This window comes from Bombus pyrosoma, linkage group LG6 (genome assembly GCF_014825855.1).
Source record: "Bombus pyrosoma isolate SC7728 linkage group LG6, ASM1482585v1, whole genome shotgun sequence".
Lineage (NCBI taxonomy): Eukaryota > Metazoa > Arthropoda > Insecta > Hymenoptera > Apidae > Bombus > Bombus pyrosoma.
The window spans coordinates 16,888,269-16,905,832 of NC_057775.1; the positions used below are offsets into that span (position 1 = coordinate 16,888,269).

General features: G+C 29.2%; 3 protein-coding genes across 18 annotated transcripts in view; 2 read left to right on the forward strand and 1 right to left on the reverse strand.

The window, feature by feature from the left end:
* Positions 1–4,002, forward strand: part of LOC122568451 (phospholipid-transporting ATPase ID) — a 69,592-nt gene extending 65,590 nt beyond the window's left edge. For 12 of the 16 annotated variants that reach the window (XM_043728181.1, XM_043728182.1, XM_043728184.1 and 9 more), the window contains 5 exons: positions 654–805; positions 907–1,259; positions 1,502–1,727; positions 1,813–2,048; positions 2,130–4,002. In XM_043728181.1, the coding sequence (XP_043584116.1) occupies positions 654–805; positions 907–1,259; positions 1,502–1,727; positions 1,813–2,048; positions 2,130–2,546 (1,384 nt within the window). In that variant the 3' untranslated portion in view covers positions 2,547–4,002. The remainder of the gene's footprint in view (positions 1–653; positions 806–906; positions 1,260–1,501; positions 1,728–1,812; positions 2,049–2,129) is intronic. The other 4 variants (XM_043728187.1, XM_043728189.1, XM_043728188.1 and 1 more) reach the window with 2 other exon arrangements.
* Positions 4,003–7,231: 3,229 nt separating this feature from the next.
* On the reverse strand, positions 7,232–9,805 carry LOC122568455 (cyclin-dependent kinase 7). Its single transcript, XM_043728200.1, has 5 exons — positions 9,586–9,805; positions 9,463–9,522; positions 9,272–9,380; positions 8,750–9,195; positions 7,232–8,673 (listed from the first exon to the last, which is right to left on the reverse strand). Exons 1-5 carry the CDS (start codon positions 9,637–9,639, stop codon positions 8,326–8,328), a joined length of 1,017 nt encoding a protein of 338 aa, XP_043584135.1. The 5' UTR covers positions 9,640–9,805; the 3' UTR covers positions 7,232–8,325.
* Positions 9,806–11,897: 2,092 nt separating this feature from the next.
* LOC122568462 (pancreatic triacylglycerol lipase-like) lies at positions 11,898–17,481 on the forward strand. The gene is made up of 8 exons (XM_043728211.1): positions 11,898–11,967; positions 12,039–12,203; positions 12,467–12,569; positions 14,044–14,192; positions 15,292–15,537; positions 16,163–16,369; positions 16,474–16,630; positions 17,102–17,481. Exons 2-8 carry the CDS (start codon positions 12,131–12,133, stop codon positions 17,157–17,159), a joined length of 993 nt encoding a protein of 330 aa, XP_043584146.1. The 5' UTR covers positions 11,898–11,967; positions 12,039–12,130; the 3' UTR covers positions 17,160–17,481.
* Positions 17,482–17,564: the final 83 nt, after the last annotated feature.

The window sequence follows — 17,564 nt, forward strand, 5'->3', positions numbered from 1 at the left end:
AATTTTAAGATATTCATATATATACAGATGTTAAGGTTCTGTATACTATCAATTACTTTCTTTCTTTCTCTTTTTATTATAGAAAAATATTGAGAATCTATTTATCTCGTGCTTGTCGATCATTCTATTTATGATGTAGACATTTGAGTATAGTAGAGTTAGGTATCAGTTTTTTTCTCAAATACTCCAATTTTTGTTTTGTACTTCTCAATATCCTATAATTATGTATTAACATTAATTAGTCGAAACGAATAATGATAATTATCATGTGCTTGAAACTCACTCCTTCTCTTTCTGTATGCTTAAAATTAATCTTAGTAATAATGATAATAATAACAACAACAACACCGAAAGTATGTTGCTTATGTCACGTTATTATATCAGTAGTTCATGATACAGTGCACTGTGTGTATTGTTTATGATTAATACGCATCATTTTTATATTCAATGGAACAAATTAAATTTCTTCCTTTTTTTTTTCTTTTTTTTCTCAGCAAGTAATTGTATATTATATTTTACCATTGGTTGAGTTTAAAAGTCTGATAACTTCGGGAAAAAATGAAACTTGATTCTAAGAAAGCACTGTTAATGTAAATCATATTTTATTCTAAAGTCATCTTGTTTCATTTAAACTTCATATTTTTTATATATAGCAGCGATACTGAATACAATCCTAGCAGAGATGAACAAGATGAGCATGAGATGGAACAAGCAACAGGATTCGCGGTGGTTATTAATGGGCATTCCTTAGTTCATGCATTACATCCGCAACTTGAGCAACTTTTCCTCGATGTATCAAGCCAATGTATGTATATTTATTTAGAAAAATTCTAGTATATTTATTACAAAAAATTATTTATATTTATATTATATATAATTATAACATTGTACATTCTAAATTCTTAGGTAAAGCTGTGATATGTTGTCGCGTAACTCCTTTACAAAAAGCAATGGTAGTCGAATTAATAAAGAAAAATAAAAATGCTGTGACTCTCGCAATTGGTGATGGAGCAAACGATGTTTCAATGATAAAAACAGCTCATATAGGTGTTGGCATCAGTGGGCAAGAGGGATTACAAGCTGTACTAGCATCCGACTATTCCATAGGACAGTTTAGATTTTTGGAAAGATTACTTCTCGTTCATGGGAGATGGTCATACTATAGAATGAGCAAATTTCTTAGATATTTTTTTTATAAGAATTTTGCGTTTACATTATGTCACATCTGGTTTGCCTTTTTCTGTGGATTTAGCGCACAGGTATAAATTTATTTTATTCATGATCTCATTTATATTCACTATGTATTTTATAGTTCTAAAATGATGAGACTAAGGCGAATGTGATTCGCAAAATTCCTTTGTTGAGCAATTAGTTCCAAAGTCGAGTATTGGGGAATTGAACAAATTTTTAATTTATTCTGATTTTCAAACATTTATAAAATGGAAATTTTGTTGAAGGATAAGTTTTTGATACATTCTTACAAATGTTTATTTCTTTACAGACTGTATTTGATCCTATGTATATTTCTGTCTACAACCTCTTTTATACGTCATTACCTGTAATGGCAGTCGGTATATTTGATCAAGATGTTAATGATAAAAATAGTTTAATGTACCCAAAACTTTATGCACCCGGATTACAAAATTTACTTTTTAATAAAAAGGAATTTTGCTGGAGTGCTATACATGGATTTTTTGCTAGCTGTGTATTATTTTTAGTTCCATATGGTAAGTGTAAATAATGTATGCACCCTTTTGCTATGTTTTGAAATTAAAACATTTCAATTAATATTATGATTGAATGTATCTTTAGGAACGTATAAGGATGGAGTATCACCAAAGGGCTATGTACTTTCTGATCATATGTTACTAGGAAGTGTTGTAGCTACTATATTAGTCATAGTCGTGACTGTCCAAATAGCCCTTGATACATCATATTGGACAATTGTTAATCATATTATGGTTTGGGGCTCGCTCATTTGGTATTTTATTTTAGATTATTTCTATAACTTTGTCATAGGTGGTAGTTATGTTGGCAGTCTTACAATGGTATGTTATTTGTATTAAATATTTGTTGTATTAAATATTTTAATAATAATAATATATTAATACTTGGGTACATAATTTTAGGCAATGTCGGAAGCGACATTTTGGTTCACGGCAGTTATTTCGTGTATCATATTAGTAATACCTGTACTGTCATGGAGATTCTTCTTCATAGATGTAAGACCAACATTGTCTGACAGAGTTAGACTTAAGCAAAGATTGGCACAACTTCGCTCTCGCCAAAGTCAAGATATACTTCGTACACCATCTACAAGACGAACACGACGATCTCTTCGTTCAGGATACGCTTTCGCGCATCAAGAAGGTTTTGGCAAACTCATTACGTCTGGAAAAATTATGCGAAAATTACCGAATGGTGCAGATTTTAAGTTCGCCATGCCGTTTACGAACAATACCAGCAAACAAGTCAATGTTGCAACTACATCACCAAAGGACAATGCATCCAAAAATTCGCACACATTGGATACTATTAATCTATAATTTGGACATTATATTGTAAGTCTTTTTACCATCTATTAAATTTCAGATGAATGATTTGTGAAGCCGTAGCAACATTAATATAAACAAAAATTAACATTCTTTTGCAAATTAATTTTTTATTTCAACACAAATCGAATTTTCTAAATACTATATTAGATCATGATGTTTCATTATATTTGCATTATGTTCTTGTTACATGTAAGACACAAAAATTATATGTACTTGTATGCATTGCAATAACTAAAAAATATCTGCTAGCTTATTAGATTCAACCTTTCTGTATCAATGCTTCAAAAATTTAAGTAATCGAATTTCATATGACAATAAAGTATTAATTGTTTGCATAAGAAAGTTTACATACTAGTATCTACTAAAAAATACTATTTCTTTTTTCGCCAGAAACTATTGTTAGTTAAAGATTATTTTAATACATTGCATTTTTTATATGATCAATAATTATTCTAGACTCTTAAGAAAAATTTTATACTGTGGATAGATTAATTATATTTTTAAATATATATTTGTTAATTTTACTACTTACATATTTTTATATATATAGTTCCTCAACAGCAGAACTTTAGAATGATTTTTCTTAAATCAAAATGAAATTAAGTAGCAATTAGTTTATAAATCTGATCATTTTTGTACGTGTAAAAATTATATTTTAAATAAGTTACTTCAATCTGATACATGAGGTTTATGTTATAAAGAGTCTAGAATAAAAAGGATCTCAAATTCAAAGAATTCTTCAAGCCATTGACAATGACTTCTGAAAAATTCTCAAATAGTACACATGAAGAAAAATGCACAGGTTGATTTATGATTATACATTTTTTGCTTATTATGTGAAAAAAGAAAAAAGAGTCAAATTTCTTGAAAGCCATTGTATGATAGGAACTGCTATTATCTACTTGCTATCTATATTAATTGTTTAGCCATTCATTGAAATTAATCAATTTACTGTTATTTGCTAATTTGTTACTGTGAATAGAAATGTTAATTTAACAAAGTCATGATAATGACAAATCAACATCATCCAGCACGTTTATATTTGAAATATTTTTAAAGATATACTTCAAAATCTAACGTAATCACAAGAATGTAGAATTCTTGTAAAAATGGAGATGTTCTTCTAAACATAAACAAAATATTTTTTATTTAAAAATTAACATCAAAATACAACGCAATAATAAGATAAATTATGATTTGTATGATCATGACACTCCCTGTGTACATATGTGTAAAGGTGTCAAAGTCATGTAATATCCCTACTTGTATTATATACTGTCCTAGTATGAACATAAAACATGTTTACACAATACATGTAATATGTTAAGGATTATAGTTATGATAATAATTGCCTTTATAAAATATGAATACACAAGAAACAATTAAAATTACTATATCATAACAGTGACTGTAAATATTTTAAAAAGAGATATATATATTTATATATATATAGTATATATATTATTTATATATATATTATAGATATATATATTATATATATTATATATATATTATATTAAATGTTAAGTATACATTTTTTAAAAGAAAGTAATATATAGGTAGATCAATTTAAAAAAAATATGAAAATAGTAGCTATATTATATTATACTATCGCGGATAATGTTTGCCTTGGACTGACTACTGAATATATATATATGATATAATAAAGTAAAAAACAGTAGTAGCAATGAAATATGTATTTCTACTTTTAATATTAATATGAATTCTAGGGAGATATAGTCTGTATTGGGAAAGTGTGTTCCACAAAGAATTTTTTTATTTAAACAGATAAATAGGAATTTATTGCTTTCGAACATTGTGCCTAATCAAGAAGCTACACAGAGTGTTTCACATTGCAATGGTATTTTGTTCATTTACGTTTATGTAAGACGGCGTATGTTATATGTGTAACTAGATTCTTCTCTTTATGAATCATATGTTAATAGTACCAAATTATTTAATTACTGTCTTTGTATAAATTTCACTTGTATCATATTATGTACCGATCCAAAGTTATTAATTGAGAGAAAGAAAACGTTTAATTCAAGAGACTGTTGCGTTTCTATCTTCTGCTTTTAGAAGTAAACATAACATATATATGTAACGCAGGAATGTCATAAAACGGGAAAGTAAGAAATTTCAATGAATTGATATATCTTAATGTCAAGAACTCAATACGTAACTTTAAATGTAACAAGTATTCTTCACTATAACGATATTTCCGTTTACTTTGAAATTGAAAGTTATGTGTTTTTAAAGCGACGAATATCAATCATGATTTGAGGTATTGATTACGTTTTTTTATATTTAATGTCAGACTTTCAATAATACGAATGGACTGAAAAATAATTTTACAAATATTTATAAAGCAAAATTGTGAAATCATCTTCAATATTGAAAACAAAATGACCTTATTAAATAACGCAGTAAACTGTTTGTGTTGGGGAGATTATGAATATGTTTTTCTTTATACCCAAGGAAAGATCATAGTTACCTAGAAAATGCACCGCCTCTATATTTTTTGTCTAAACTCATTTATATGTATGTACATTTACTTTGTAATACTTTGTGCTAAGTAGTATTTGGAGATGTGATATTATTATTACGGACAGTTATATTGTAATGTATGTATTACTTATTTTAAATCCCTAAATGGGTATAATTTCATTTTCATTTGCAAAGAACATCCTTGTCCTAAAATCTGTGAATACTGCGATTTTTAAATAATATGAAATAATATTGTGATTTAAAACATATATTATTTTTATATTAAAAAAATTTTATATACTATGTTCTACATACATTTAAATGCTGCTGCTATAAAATGTATACATTACTTTCGTCTACTTTTAATTTAACGTATTGGAAAATTTCTTAAATTTAAAAAAATATATATATTAATATTATTTAAAAATCCTGGTATACATTGACTTAATGTATAAAAGTAAGAAATTAAGGAAAATAAGCATTATAAAGTAGTCATAACATGTTGTTGGTTGCATAAGTTGTTATATATGTTACTTTAAATACTGAATCAAATGTCTAGAAACAAAGTGCAAGAGCAAATTGTCTGCTGCATGTGCTCTATAGACTGCGCATCGATTACTGCTTAAAACTATTTGCTTAGGACATAGTATAATTTAAAGAAGAAAGCAATTGTACTTATATCATGTACAATTGTTTAATCTTCATTACATTTCATGTCCAATAAATAATCTTTTACTACAGTTTTTCAAGTACGTGTTCGTGGGATGCTAACACAAGACAATAATATATTTAACAACAGTAATTAAAGAGATATAAAAATATTACATATAATCAATAATATCTTTATTACCTTTGGATGTTTATTAGTTTAAATTAATTATATATATTATTTCTATTTGTTTAATAGTCGAAGGAATTTTATTATTTCATTTGATGTTTTGATACTATGTCCTATGTACTATTTCTAATATATTCTACTTTTATGTATGAAACAATGCATCCTATATAAAATTTAAGCCCTACTGAAATGAAGAAAGTTATACACGCACGTTATATGTGTAGGGCCATGCAGGAGGGCATATGAAAAGAAACTAATGATATCGAATACAATGTTCCTTACAAAATGCACGCAGGATAGAAAATTAGTATGTATGTGTCTATCACATTATTATACGACATTGAAAGCGGTGGTGACTTTAAATGAATTAACTTATCGAACAAAATATTGATCAATCAATTGAAATTCATTTTTCTGCAATCTTTAAAGTTGTTGCGCTCAAACATATATTCAGTTACATGTTAACGGTTCGTCACAAATAATAAGGGATAGTTTTAATTTTGTATTTTGGACAAATGTATTAATACAAGGACGATTTACTTTTTGTAAATCGTGTTAAACAGTGTTTTCTGTTTTTATACTATACTCTGTATAATATCAATTTTGTAAATTTAAACATTGCTTTAAGTATATACATCATGTACAGCAAAATCTCATTGTTAAGTGTATTATTTTTTATGTGTAAATAACTCGCATAAGAGGAAAAATTTGTGTTGTAAAAAATGAGTAATATCTAAGATCTAAAAACTATCTCTGTAGAAGTTTTGTTTCTTTTCCATGAAATTGTATTAATACTATTTCTTCTTTTATTTACTTTCAAAAATATCCTTGCGTTTTTATGTTATGATCTAAATTGAAATGACAATGATAACAATTTCCATGCTTTTTCACTACCTTGAGTTTGGCAAATAATGGTATATACTCTTAGAAAAAATTATTATGCTTGTTATGCATTACAAAAGGTGTTACATAGTTATTACTTATAGTTCAGTCTGAATAAGAGGGACCACAGAATCATATGTTAGAATGAATTTATTATTTGCATATTCTAAGATGTTTTAAAAGATTACTTACCTTTGAAGACATCAATATTTAATTTGAAGCACTTGTAAATCTTGATGTTTCCGAAAAAATCTAATACGTTTAAACTTCATTGTAAAATCCGGGTTTAATTTTATCATTTATGTATAATATATCGCAGATGTATGCTAACAGGTGGTAATCCTCTAACACATCTTAAAATGATCACGTTTTATTTATATAGAATTCCCAGCTTTTCACCTCTATATCAGAATCTAACAAAATATGTAAAACAAATATTAAATGTTGCTTCAGTATTTAAATGCACACGTCGTCTTAATTTATGCTTTTAATGTAACTATGTGTACAATACAAGAAATTTTGTTATAGCTTTATGTAATATATTAAAATATGAAATTTATTTTATTCTTGTAACATGATTTTAATGTGAAACACTTTTTCATCAATTTCAGAGGTAGCCAACTCATGTTAATATGTGCATTAATATAAGATATGTACAATTTGTATCTTTACAAAATATTATGTTTTTTGTTACCCATCAGTATTGAATAGATTTATGTATGTGTGTAATAGATACATGTATATTGAAATCATGCACGGATATTAGAAGCTGATTGAGAAGATGCAATCAGTCGTGAGCGGTACTCGTAAAAAACTACTTGCATGCTCATCACAGATGGACAATGCAAAATCATCAGATTTAGCAAAAATGATAAATGTGTCCTTTTTGTCCACAAAGCGGATATATTAAAGGAACATTATTTATACTTTATACTTTTCTTGAGGAAGGAAATAGTGGAACATCGTCAAATAGAGACAAGAGCGAGTAAATGAGAATCTGGTAATGTTTGTACTTATTGCGAAAGATGAATAATTAATCTCGCTACAGGGAAAGCTGCGAAATGCGATTACAGTTTTAATAATTTGTTATCAACGATTCACCTCTTTATGCTATCGAAATTTAATATTTCACAAGTTACAAAATTGTTCACGTATCAAACATTTCTTACTAGTTTTTAAGTTAATAAAAAGTAATGCAGCATAATGTTGTATTTTTCAAATATGTATTATTATTTCAGCCTATAACATTCCCATCCTGTTTTTAATAACGTATAAAATGGATGTTTATTTGATTTTAGTTATTTACATAATAATTTTGTAAAAATATATTTTTAAATTGCATATCATATATTACTGCAGTAATTCATTGTAGATGTTTAATATTATATCTCATGTTTTGAATTTACTCGTATATTATGCATTTATACAAATTGAATCAGTCTGTATCTCCTTGCTTCATTCCATTGCATATTATATTGATTATTCATGGTAAAATTAGTAAGAAAACAATAACAATGAATTGTTTTTGTAACAATTTACAATTAAGTCTAATTGAATTTATGGTTAAAACTGTAATCTTTTTGCAAGGGAAGCGCCATCCATCGATTCCAGTAGTTTTCTCTTTAAACTAGGCTTTTCCTCTGGCTGACGTTTTACAGATGTAGGAAGCGGTAATCTAGGTCCAGGAGTTGGTGCAGGTTTGTTGCTGAAGTATGGCATTTGAAGAGCTTGATCACATGTACATCTCTCCAAGGGATTTACATTTAATAGACTAGCAATTAAATCTAGGAGATCATCACCAGCAGCAGTAAATATATGTTTTAGTGGTGTACCAGGAAAAGGTTTGAATTGGATAAAATCTGGTAATTCTGTCATTCCTGGCCATGTTTCTTCGGTGGGTGTGCCTAATGTCTGAAAATTATGTATGTAAATATATGGAAATAATTGTAATTAAAGACTTCTTCAGGTTACAATAAAGAGGATATACCTGAAATATTCTAGTAAGTTGATCCAAGTCAGATTCACCAGGTAAAAATGGTACACGTAATAACAGTTCTGCTAATATACAACCAACTGCCCACATATCAATTCCGGTACCATATAATCTCGCACCATACAACAATTCAGGTGACCTATACCACCTTGTTACTACCTGATGGGTATTTATTCGATTAGGTGAACCAAAAAATTTGGCCAAACCAAAATCACCAATTTTCAAAACACCTTCAGAGTTAACCAGTAAATTATTTGGTTTCAAATCTCTGTGCAGTATCCAATTATAATGTAAATAATCTAATCCTTGTAAAGTTTGGATCATATATGCTTTAATGTTTGCAGCTGTTAATACTATATTACTATCCTTTATTATTATTTCTAAATCTGTATCCATAAAGTCAAATACTAAGGAGACATTTGACTTGTGACCAAAAACATCTAAAATATCAATAACATGATATGAATGTTGACTACATAATATAAATTCTTGCAACGTATGTATACGTTTATTTACCTAATAAACCTATCACATTATCGTGTTTTAATTCTTGCAATAATTTAATTTCTCGTAATGCAGTTCTATTTATACCATCCCTAGCCTCTGCGCGACTTCCAACTTTAATCTAAAATTGTCATAAATGACATTATTAACACTACAAGAACTAACACTTAATCAGCGTATAAAATCATTGTGAAATAACAAACCTTTTTCACAGCAACAATTTTGGACGTTTCGATATCTTTGGCTTTATAGACAGTAGCAAACTGAAATAAAATTCATAAATATATTTATGACATTAATAACGAAGTTTATAATCTTCAACTAACCTGTCCTTCTCCTAAGAAATCAATTTTCTCATATCTTCGCAATTTTTCTGTCATATCTACTAAATATAATAATGCTTTTATTTCTTTCAAAAATGAATTACTTATTTAAGAATATTTTACATAATAAATCTATCTTGTATCATTCATGAGTATACTCGTTTAATACATCGTTTAATGTGCTTCAAAATGAAACGTAGATGAAAACCTTGTGTCGTGTCCTCGTGTCACCGTGTCGCTGTATTCGCGAATTTGCACGTGCTTGAACATATCCTGGCATTTAATTGAAACATGTAATATAATTTTGGGATATTCTAATTGATATAGAGATAATAATTCTATATAGAAATTAATAATATTTAATCTTTACTAATACTTTAAAAGATCTTTCTTTTTCTAACGAATTATTTTGAAACAGAATATGAAAAATTTAAAATATTTCTTTTTGTTTTATGCCAAAAGAAATAGATAATCTATTATTAGTAATTATCGTTTATATATCGTTTATATATCGTTTATATATCGTTTATATATGTTTTTGCATTTTTTGTTCTCCCATGTATTCAAATAATTGCATATGATGAGACACTAACATACATTTAACACTTAAAAGTTATCATCAAATAACGTCAATGCTATGATAAGCGAAATTTCACCCCAATATAACCTTTTACTTTAGTACTTAATAAAATCACACAAATGCAACTCAATTTCTTATTATTATCCAATATTAGATATTGTTTGCAATTATAGATAACATTGCAATGATATTAATACGCTACTATTAGAACAAAATTCTTATGGAGTAAAATTTTATCCTTGATACTCTTCAAGGATACATCATTATTAAAAAACCGTATAGGATAAATTTAGAAATGTTAAATATTAAAATTTTATATGTAGTAAATATACTTATTGTTAAAAAACTAGTATCACCATTGACGCTGCATTGTAATCAAACTTTTTAATAGTCGGTATAATATGAAATAAAAAAAAGCACTGATAAAGGAGAAATGTAATAATTGTCATGCAAGATCGTTCGACTATTACATAGAGGAAAGGAACGATATAACCATTTACGATAGTAAAGCAGGGATAGTCGCGCTATCATAATTAAACTTTCTAAATTTAACGACGTTCGTGGGACATCTTCCTTTAAGTTTACATATTTAATGAATTTGTTAATTCTATATCACGTTGCCAAATATTAAACATCAAGACATAAGAAATGTTATTGCGAAAATATTATCACACTTTTTAGTGGAGACAGACATTCAAATTACGAAATGAATAGTTTGAAGGAAATAAACAAAGTAAACATAACAGTATAGAAACTGCGTTGAAATCATCATGAAAATAAACCAAAACATTTGTTCATTCATTAATGAATGTATTCATAATCAGACTGCTGACGTTCATGCATTTATAAGAAACTGAAATACGCAAAAATGTACAGCAAAATATTAAATATATATATATTTATTTGTTAGGATATTTAGGTTACATACATTTAACTGCATTCATAAAAATATACGCAAATATGCGTAAACATCCGTAGTTTAATTACAATATACGTGTAACCTGTATTGATCTTTATGCTTGACGTCATTAACATAGCTACTTGCCAATTAACAAATAGGATTATGTTATTCGATTATTGCAATGAAATGATATAATTCAATATTCATTACTAATATACATAATTAGTTTTTTATGTATATTTTATTCAGAAAAGAGTATGTAATCGTGATTTGTGATTTATATTAAATATAAAATTGTACAAGTGAAAAAATGGAAGATGTTTACTTTTTATTGTCAAATTTTTTATTTTTTATTTATTATTTATTATACTATGAACAAGTATAATAAATAATTACAATAATTGATATATCCTCAATTCAATTCCATTAGTTACTCGTGCAAATGACAATCATACTGATACAATAATAATATAGGAATCTTTCTTGTAATTGGGTCAAGCCGGTCTACAGCTAACAAACAAAGATTTCATTAAAACTAAATAATTTGTAATGATTCATCACATAATGTATGTGTATGTGGTATATGATATGTTTCAGAAGTGAAGACGTTTCAAAAATTTCAAGACATTATAATTATGGAACTTAATCATGTCAAGTTTCTGCATAGAGCAAAAAAGTAAACACTTTTCCTTGTAGTCTTCTGCTTTCATATCAGTTTCAAACGATGAAACATGACATATACAGTCTAACCAATATTTCACGTATAATCAAATACACACACATGTATCTAAGCGATAATCGGTACGTTTTCCCCACGAAAGAGCGCAAAAAGCGTTTCTCGAATAACGAAGTCGTAGTAGGAATTACGAAATTGAGAAGAGTTTGGAAAGGCTATTTATAAGAGGTAGGGGTGAGCAACTTTCGAAACTATCCACGTTCGAGCAACTGTCGTATTAATTAAACAAATGAATATAGCTGCCGGGCTTATCGAACATCAAAGACGAGAAATCGCGAGTAGGATGAATGGTAGCCCACTGCTAAGCCGGCTACAGTAGTAATCCAGTGCAATGGCGAGCGGTATCGCGCGGAGAGACATGTCATCCGTCAAAATTCTCGTCCTTTTAGTGGTCGTTCTGTCAGGTAAACGAAGTCACGTGGATCTTTTCGTTAACGTCGACTAAAGATCGACTACCAAAGTGAACCGAACGTTCTTCTTATTGTATCTACATTTCAATCTATTTGGAATTTATCTTCATTGTGACCTTACCGAATTTTATTCAAGCTTTATGATAATCGACTTTAGCTCATGATATTTTTTAAGGTTAAGATGAGTGTGCGACTGTTTGGATAATGTACTTCTATATATTCTGTTTTCAACAAATTTTGTTTCCTCGTGGTTCTAGCGTTCGCGCATTCACAAAACACACTGTTCAACGATGTGCAATCGGTCATCAAGTCCATATTCAAGACCACCCGTGATCCCGCTATGTTCAATCTGTACACCAGGTATATAGAACATATAGTGTTTTTGTTTGACGATTTAAAGGAAGTTTAAATGTTATGACTGAAGTTAGCTCGGCGGACATAGTTATCCACGAGGGTATAACTCCTACCCGTCAAAAGGAAAGAAGTTTGTTCAGTGTTAATATTCTTTAATGCTTGTTATGTCATATACAATGTTAATATGCTTTATTTCTCCTATTTTATTAATTCTTATATAATATCTCTCCACTATCTCCAACAAACCTATTACAGCGATTTTTTCTTTTTTGATATTTTCTCATTCTTTCGTTAAACATAATACATATTAACTTTTTCACTATAGTTTTCTCAGAATTGAAAGTTATCTTGACATACAGTATGAAGACAGCTTTTACAAATCCTAACTAGGCACTGCAGGTACTTAAAATAATTAATTGTGGTTTAACACATATACATGGAAATAAAAATGATTGTACATTATAAATATTTGTACGTTTTTAATATATAATTGTTCGATATTTAAGGACGTATACGCTCTCCATAGCGAAACGGTTAAAGACTAATGATGTCTCATAATATGCAACTTCTGCATAAAGTTCAAGATTTAATTTTAAGATATTTTGGGAAAGAGAAGAGACGAAGTAAGGGCGAACGTGATACGTTAAAGAAAATCCGCGCTTCTCCTTGGCAACGCGCGGTTCGTGCTGCGAATTTTTCGTCCGTGCAGAGGCAAGCTTTATCGTTGGTCGTTCGTAAACGATGCATCAATTTTTTAACGATACATGCAATCAGCAAGCCGGCAAATTCTATTCTCAGCGCTGACGCTCCACTGACTATCATCGATGCGTGAATATCGTGGACGCGCCTCCTTTTCTTATTCTTTTTGCACTGCTTTGCCTTTTCTTGTTGATCGACTCGATCTAAAACCGGGAAGGAAAATTGAGGCGCCACTTGCGATGGCGGCGCCTCGAGAATTCCTCGTTCCGATTCTCGGAGATCGTTTCATAAAAACTACTCGAATCATTAACTCCATGGCAAACAAAGCGTTTTATTGAAACAAAAATCGCAAATCAACGTAAGAAAGGTATTTTGACACTATGAATCTGAGATAGATCATGATTAAATTTCATGCGAAATTATAATAACTTTTTTAGGAAACACTGATACGTTTTTTGCTTACTGATAGATTAAATCATTTTATGTATGCTATGTACAACAAGAATCACAAAGATTTCGTTACAGACGAGGAAGAATATCGGAAAAAGATGTAAGAGAATTTCGAAAAACGTATAACATCAGTGGACTTATGTAATATTAAAAGGTTAGGAGAAATTATTAATAAAAGAGTATTAAGTCAGAAATATTTGCTATTTTTAGCGGTTTCAATTTTTGTAGGATAATTTGTAGAATAATAATAATAAATAGAATAATAATTTGTAGAATGTAATTTTAAAATAATTTAATTCTAAAATAATAAAAGAGCTTTCCTTTTGCAAAGAGAAAATCCGTTTGGCGAGGAGCAGCTGTTTTTAAACAACACCGAGGTTCTTTACGCATCTCACTTCAATGAAAGTCGACCAACGAAATTCATTATTCACGGATTTAGTGACACCGGAAACGAAGCCTGGGTACGAGGTTTGATAGATGGTACGTAAACACGAGCCTTTCTCGATAATTAGCAGACAGACAACTTTTTGTCTCATGATATCAAATCATACCTACTCGTGGTACAAATTATAATTTCGATTTAATGAAACTTTGTATTCGTAATAAAGTTAACGTCGCTTTAAAACGAAGCGAAGTAGAGGCCGAGAAAACGAGAATGAAAGAGGAAGAAGGAAAAGCGAGTTCTAAGGAATTTCTAGAAATGTCGATGGTGTCGAGGCAGTGAAATTTAATTACAATCAGGGTCAATCCGTTTCGGTAAACACGGAATCGACGTCGTCAGGTTCAAGGGTCAGCACGATAACAAGTTAATTGATCACTTAACAAGTTTTTGCTCTCTCGCGTTAAGTTCCTGACGTAACTGTGAGAAATTTCGATTTAGAACTTTTTCAAAACCTCCTTAACAAATGTGTATTACCTTTTTTCCTTCTTTGTCCTTGCACGGTATATTTTGTAGTCAGAAATTGTCGCAAAACAATTTTGTATCCTTCAATTATTCCAGATACGCCTAAATTTCTTCTGCGTTACTTCACAAAATAATTTTATTCCATCATTTTAGTCCATCATTATCCCAACCATCGAAACAAAAGAAATCATAACATAAAATAATTATACTCCTGAAAGTATCACAAGCACGTCAACAGTTAACTGTTTAATAGGTACTTTGACTTGCACGTGAATTATATTTGTATAACACTTGCAATTCTGTAATGATTGCTAATATTTGTTTTATTTAAAACATTTGTTATAGTAATCCTAGATAACATATTTTAATTTGGATTAAATTCTATATATATGGATTATTTATTTATTGAAAATATATTTTATTAAGGTTTTAAAAGGGTTTAAAACCTTGTGAAATATTGTTTACTCCTTTAAGTAAATGCTATCAATTCACAGAGTCTTAGACTCTTTTTTTGCAACACCCTATATGTAGTTGCACGCTTCTTGACATTGAACTTGCGTCAGACTTCATCCAATGTCACGGTTTCAACGTTTTGACGATTTTTAATATATCATCTCTAATATCATTGACTCTAGTAAAACAAAGTTATATACGATTATACGTGATTGATTACAGCGTATCTACTTCATGAAGATGTAAATGTGATAGTAGTCGGATGGGGAGTTTTGGCGGCCGACGTTTATCCAGTAGCGGCAAACAACACACGGAAAGTGGGCGAGTTCCTCGGAGATTTTTTAGAATTTTTGAATCGCGAATCGAATCTTGAGTACAAGGATGTTCACATCAGTGGTCATAGCTTGGGTTCACACGTGGCAGGATACGCTGGAGCTTACTTGGATGGACGTATTGGCAGAATAACAGGTATATTTCGATTAGGATGTATTCATTGTTAATCTAGAGTTTGTTAACCCTCTATAACTCCTAAACTAAGTTTAAGAAAGTCGTCAAATATTTTCTAAGGAATCGCCACGGTTTTTTTTATAGTTGAAATATAACCGAAGGTATTTTATAGTTGAAGATTTTTAACATACATGTTTCCTTTTTAACATACATATTTTTAACATGTATATTTATTTTAATATAGCTGCATCATCATATACAATAAAAATAAATTGCCATATTTTATTGAAAATATTTTTTGTATAACGAAGGGTTGCTAATGACTTGAAAAAATTGGACAACACTGTTCTATAGCGTCGTTTAATTTAAAAGTTACATATCTACGAATCTATATTTTTTAAATTACATTTTGCTTCTTTATTATTGTACTATTGTATTTTATTACTATATCATTATGTTTATATTAAATAATTTATTTACAATAGTTATTATTTTATATCCTTGAAATCGAAACAAGAAAGTGTAACCGATCATAATTTTTCTTTTTTTTGCAAACAAACAAAATTTCACAGTTGTAAAGGGTTAAATTTATCATACATTTATGTTATCTCTTTTTATTTTTAATATGATGTGGTATGATTTGAAGGCCTAGATCCAGCTAGTCCGTTGTTTGAAACAGTCTTCGGAATTGTCGATCCAGAATACAGATTAGATCCAACCGATGCCCAATTCGTGGACGTAATTCATACGAGCGGACCTGCCTTTGGATTTTTGGCTCCACTTGGCCACGCTGATTTTTATCCTAACAGTGGAAAGTTTCCACAACCTGGTTGCTCGTTTCTACCAACTACAAGTAAACATCTTTTTTGTTTCATTAAGCTTCCAACAAAATTATTTATGAAACAGTGCATCTGACAAACTTTAATTAGAATTTAACAATCGTCGAACGTTTGTCAGCTTACTGCAGCCATTCGCGAGCTCATCAGTACATGACAGAGAGTATAGGCAGTACGGCTGGTTTTAAAGCAAGAACCTGTGAAAATTGGGAGAAATACATAGAAGGACGTTGCGATTACAATCCGATTGTTCTGATGGGAGAATACGCGTCCACGTCGTAAGATATTTAATTTTTTTGATTTTGTGTCATATAAAAATTGAAGAGCTCATGATAAAAACGGTCCTCGTTTATGTTTTTCTTTTTCTATAAAAAATGGAAGAATATTCTAACATTTTTAATTTCTGTTCAATATTGTTTGCTTCATTTCTATTTTTTTTAACGAAATATTTATCATATTACACAATCGTTATAAATGTGTCTGTAATTATATCACAAAGAAACTATATTTAAGTAAATCATAAAGTTGTGGAATGTCGATAAAGATTACTTTGATAAAATTGAATTGAAATGTTTGATTTTCATTTAATGGCAAGTCAGGGAATAGATTATTTTCACTGATTTTACCATATTTGAAAAGTTAAAAAATTCGATAAGGTTCTTATTATATATTATAATTCGTTTTTGTTATAAGCTGCTCCATTATTATGCATTCAATTACCAAACTTAATTTCGTTTTAATCGTTTCAGGTTGCGAGGAAAATTTTACTTAACAACAAACGACGTACCTCCGTTCGCAATAGAATGAGCGAGAATGGACATTTGGAACAACTCTACATAATGATGATCCTGTATTTGCGGCATCAAAATGATCTGTACTAGTCATTTACAAGTTACTTTATTTATGCAGCGTGCGCAATTTTATTCGAATTCTACATTTTCTTTTTTTTTTTTTTTTAATTAATCGGACGAACGAGATTGAAATCGGTGGTGAACCGGTATCGTTTCATGTCGTACAACAAAAGTACAAATTATATTAATTAAAATGACACGTGTTAATGACACTTTCTCTCGTTAGCGTACTTTTGCAGAATGAAATAGAAATAAACGTTGTATTGGTTACTTTGAAATTTGTGTACTTTGTCATTCATATTATAGCAAATATTATTACAATATTCAGAAACAATAGACGGATCATGAAATGAAGGTTTAC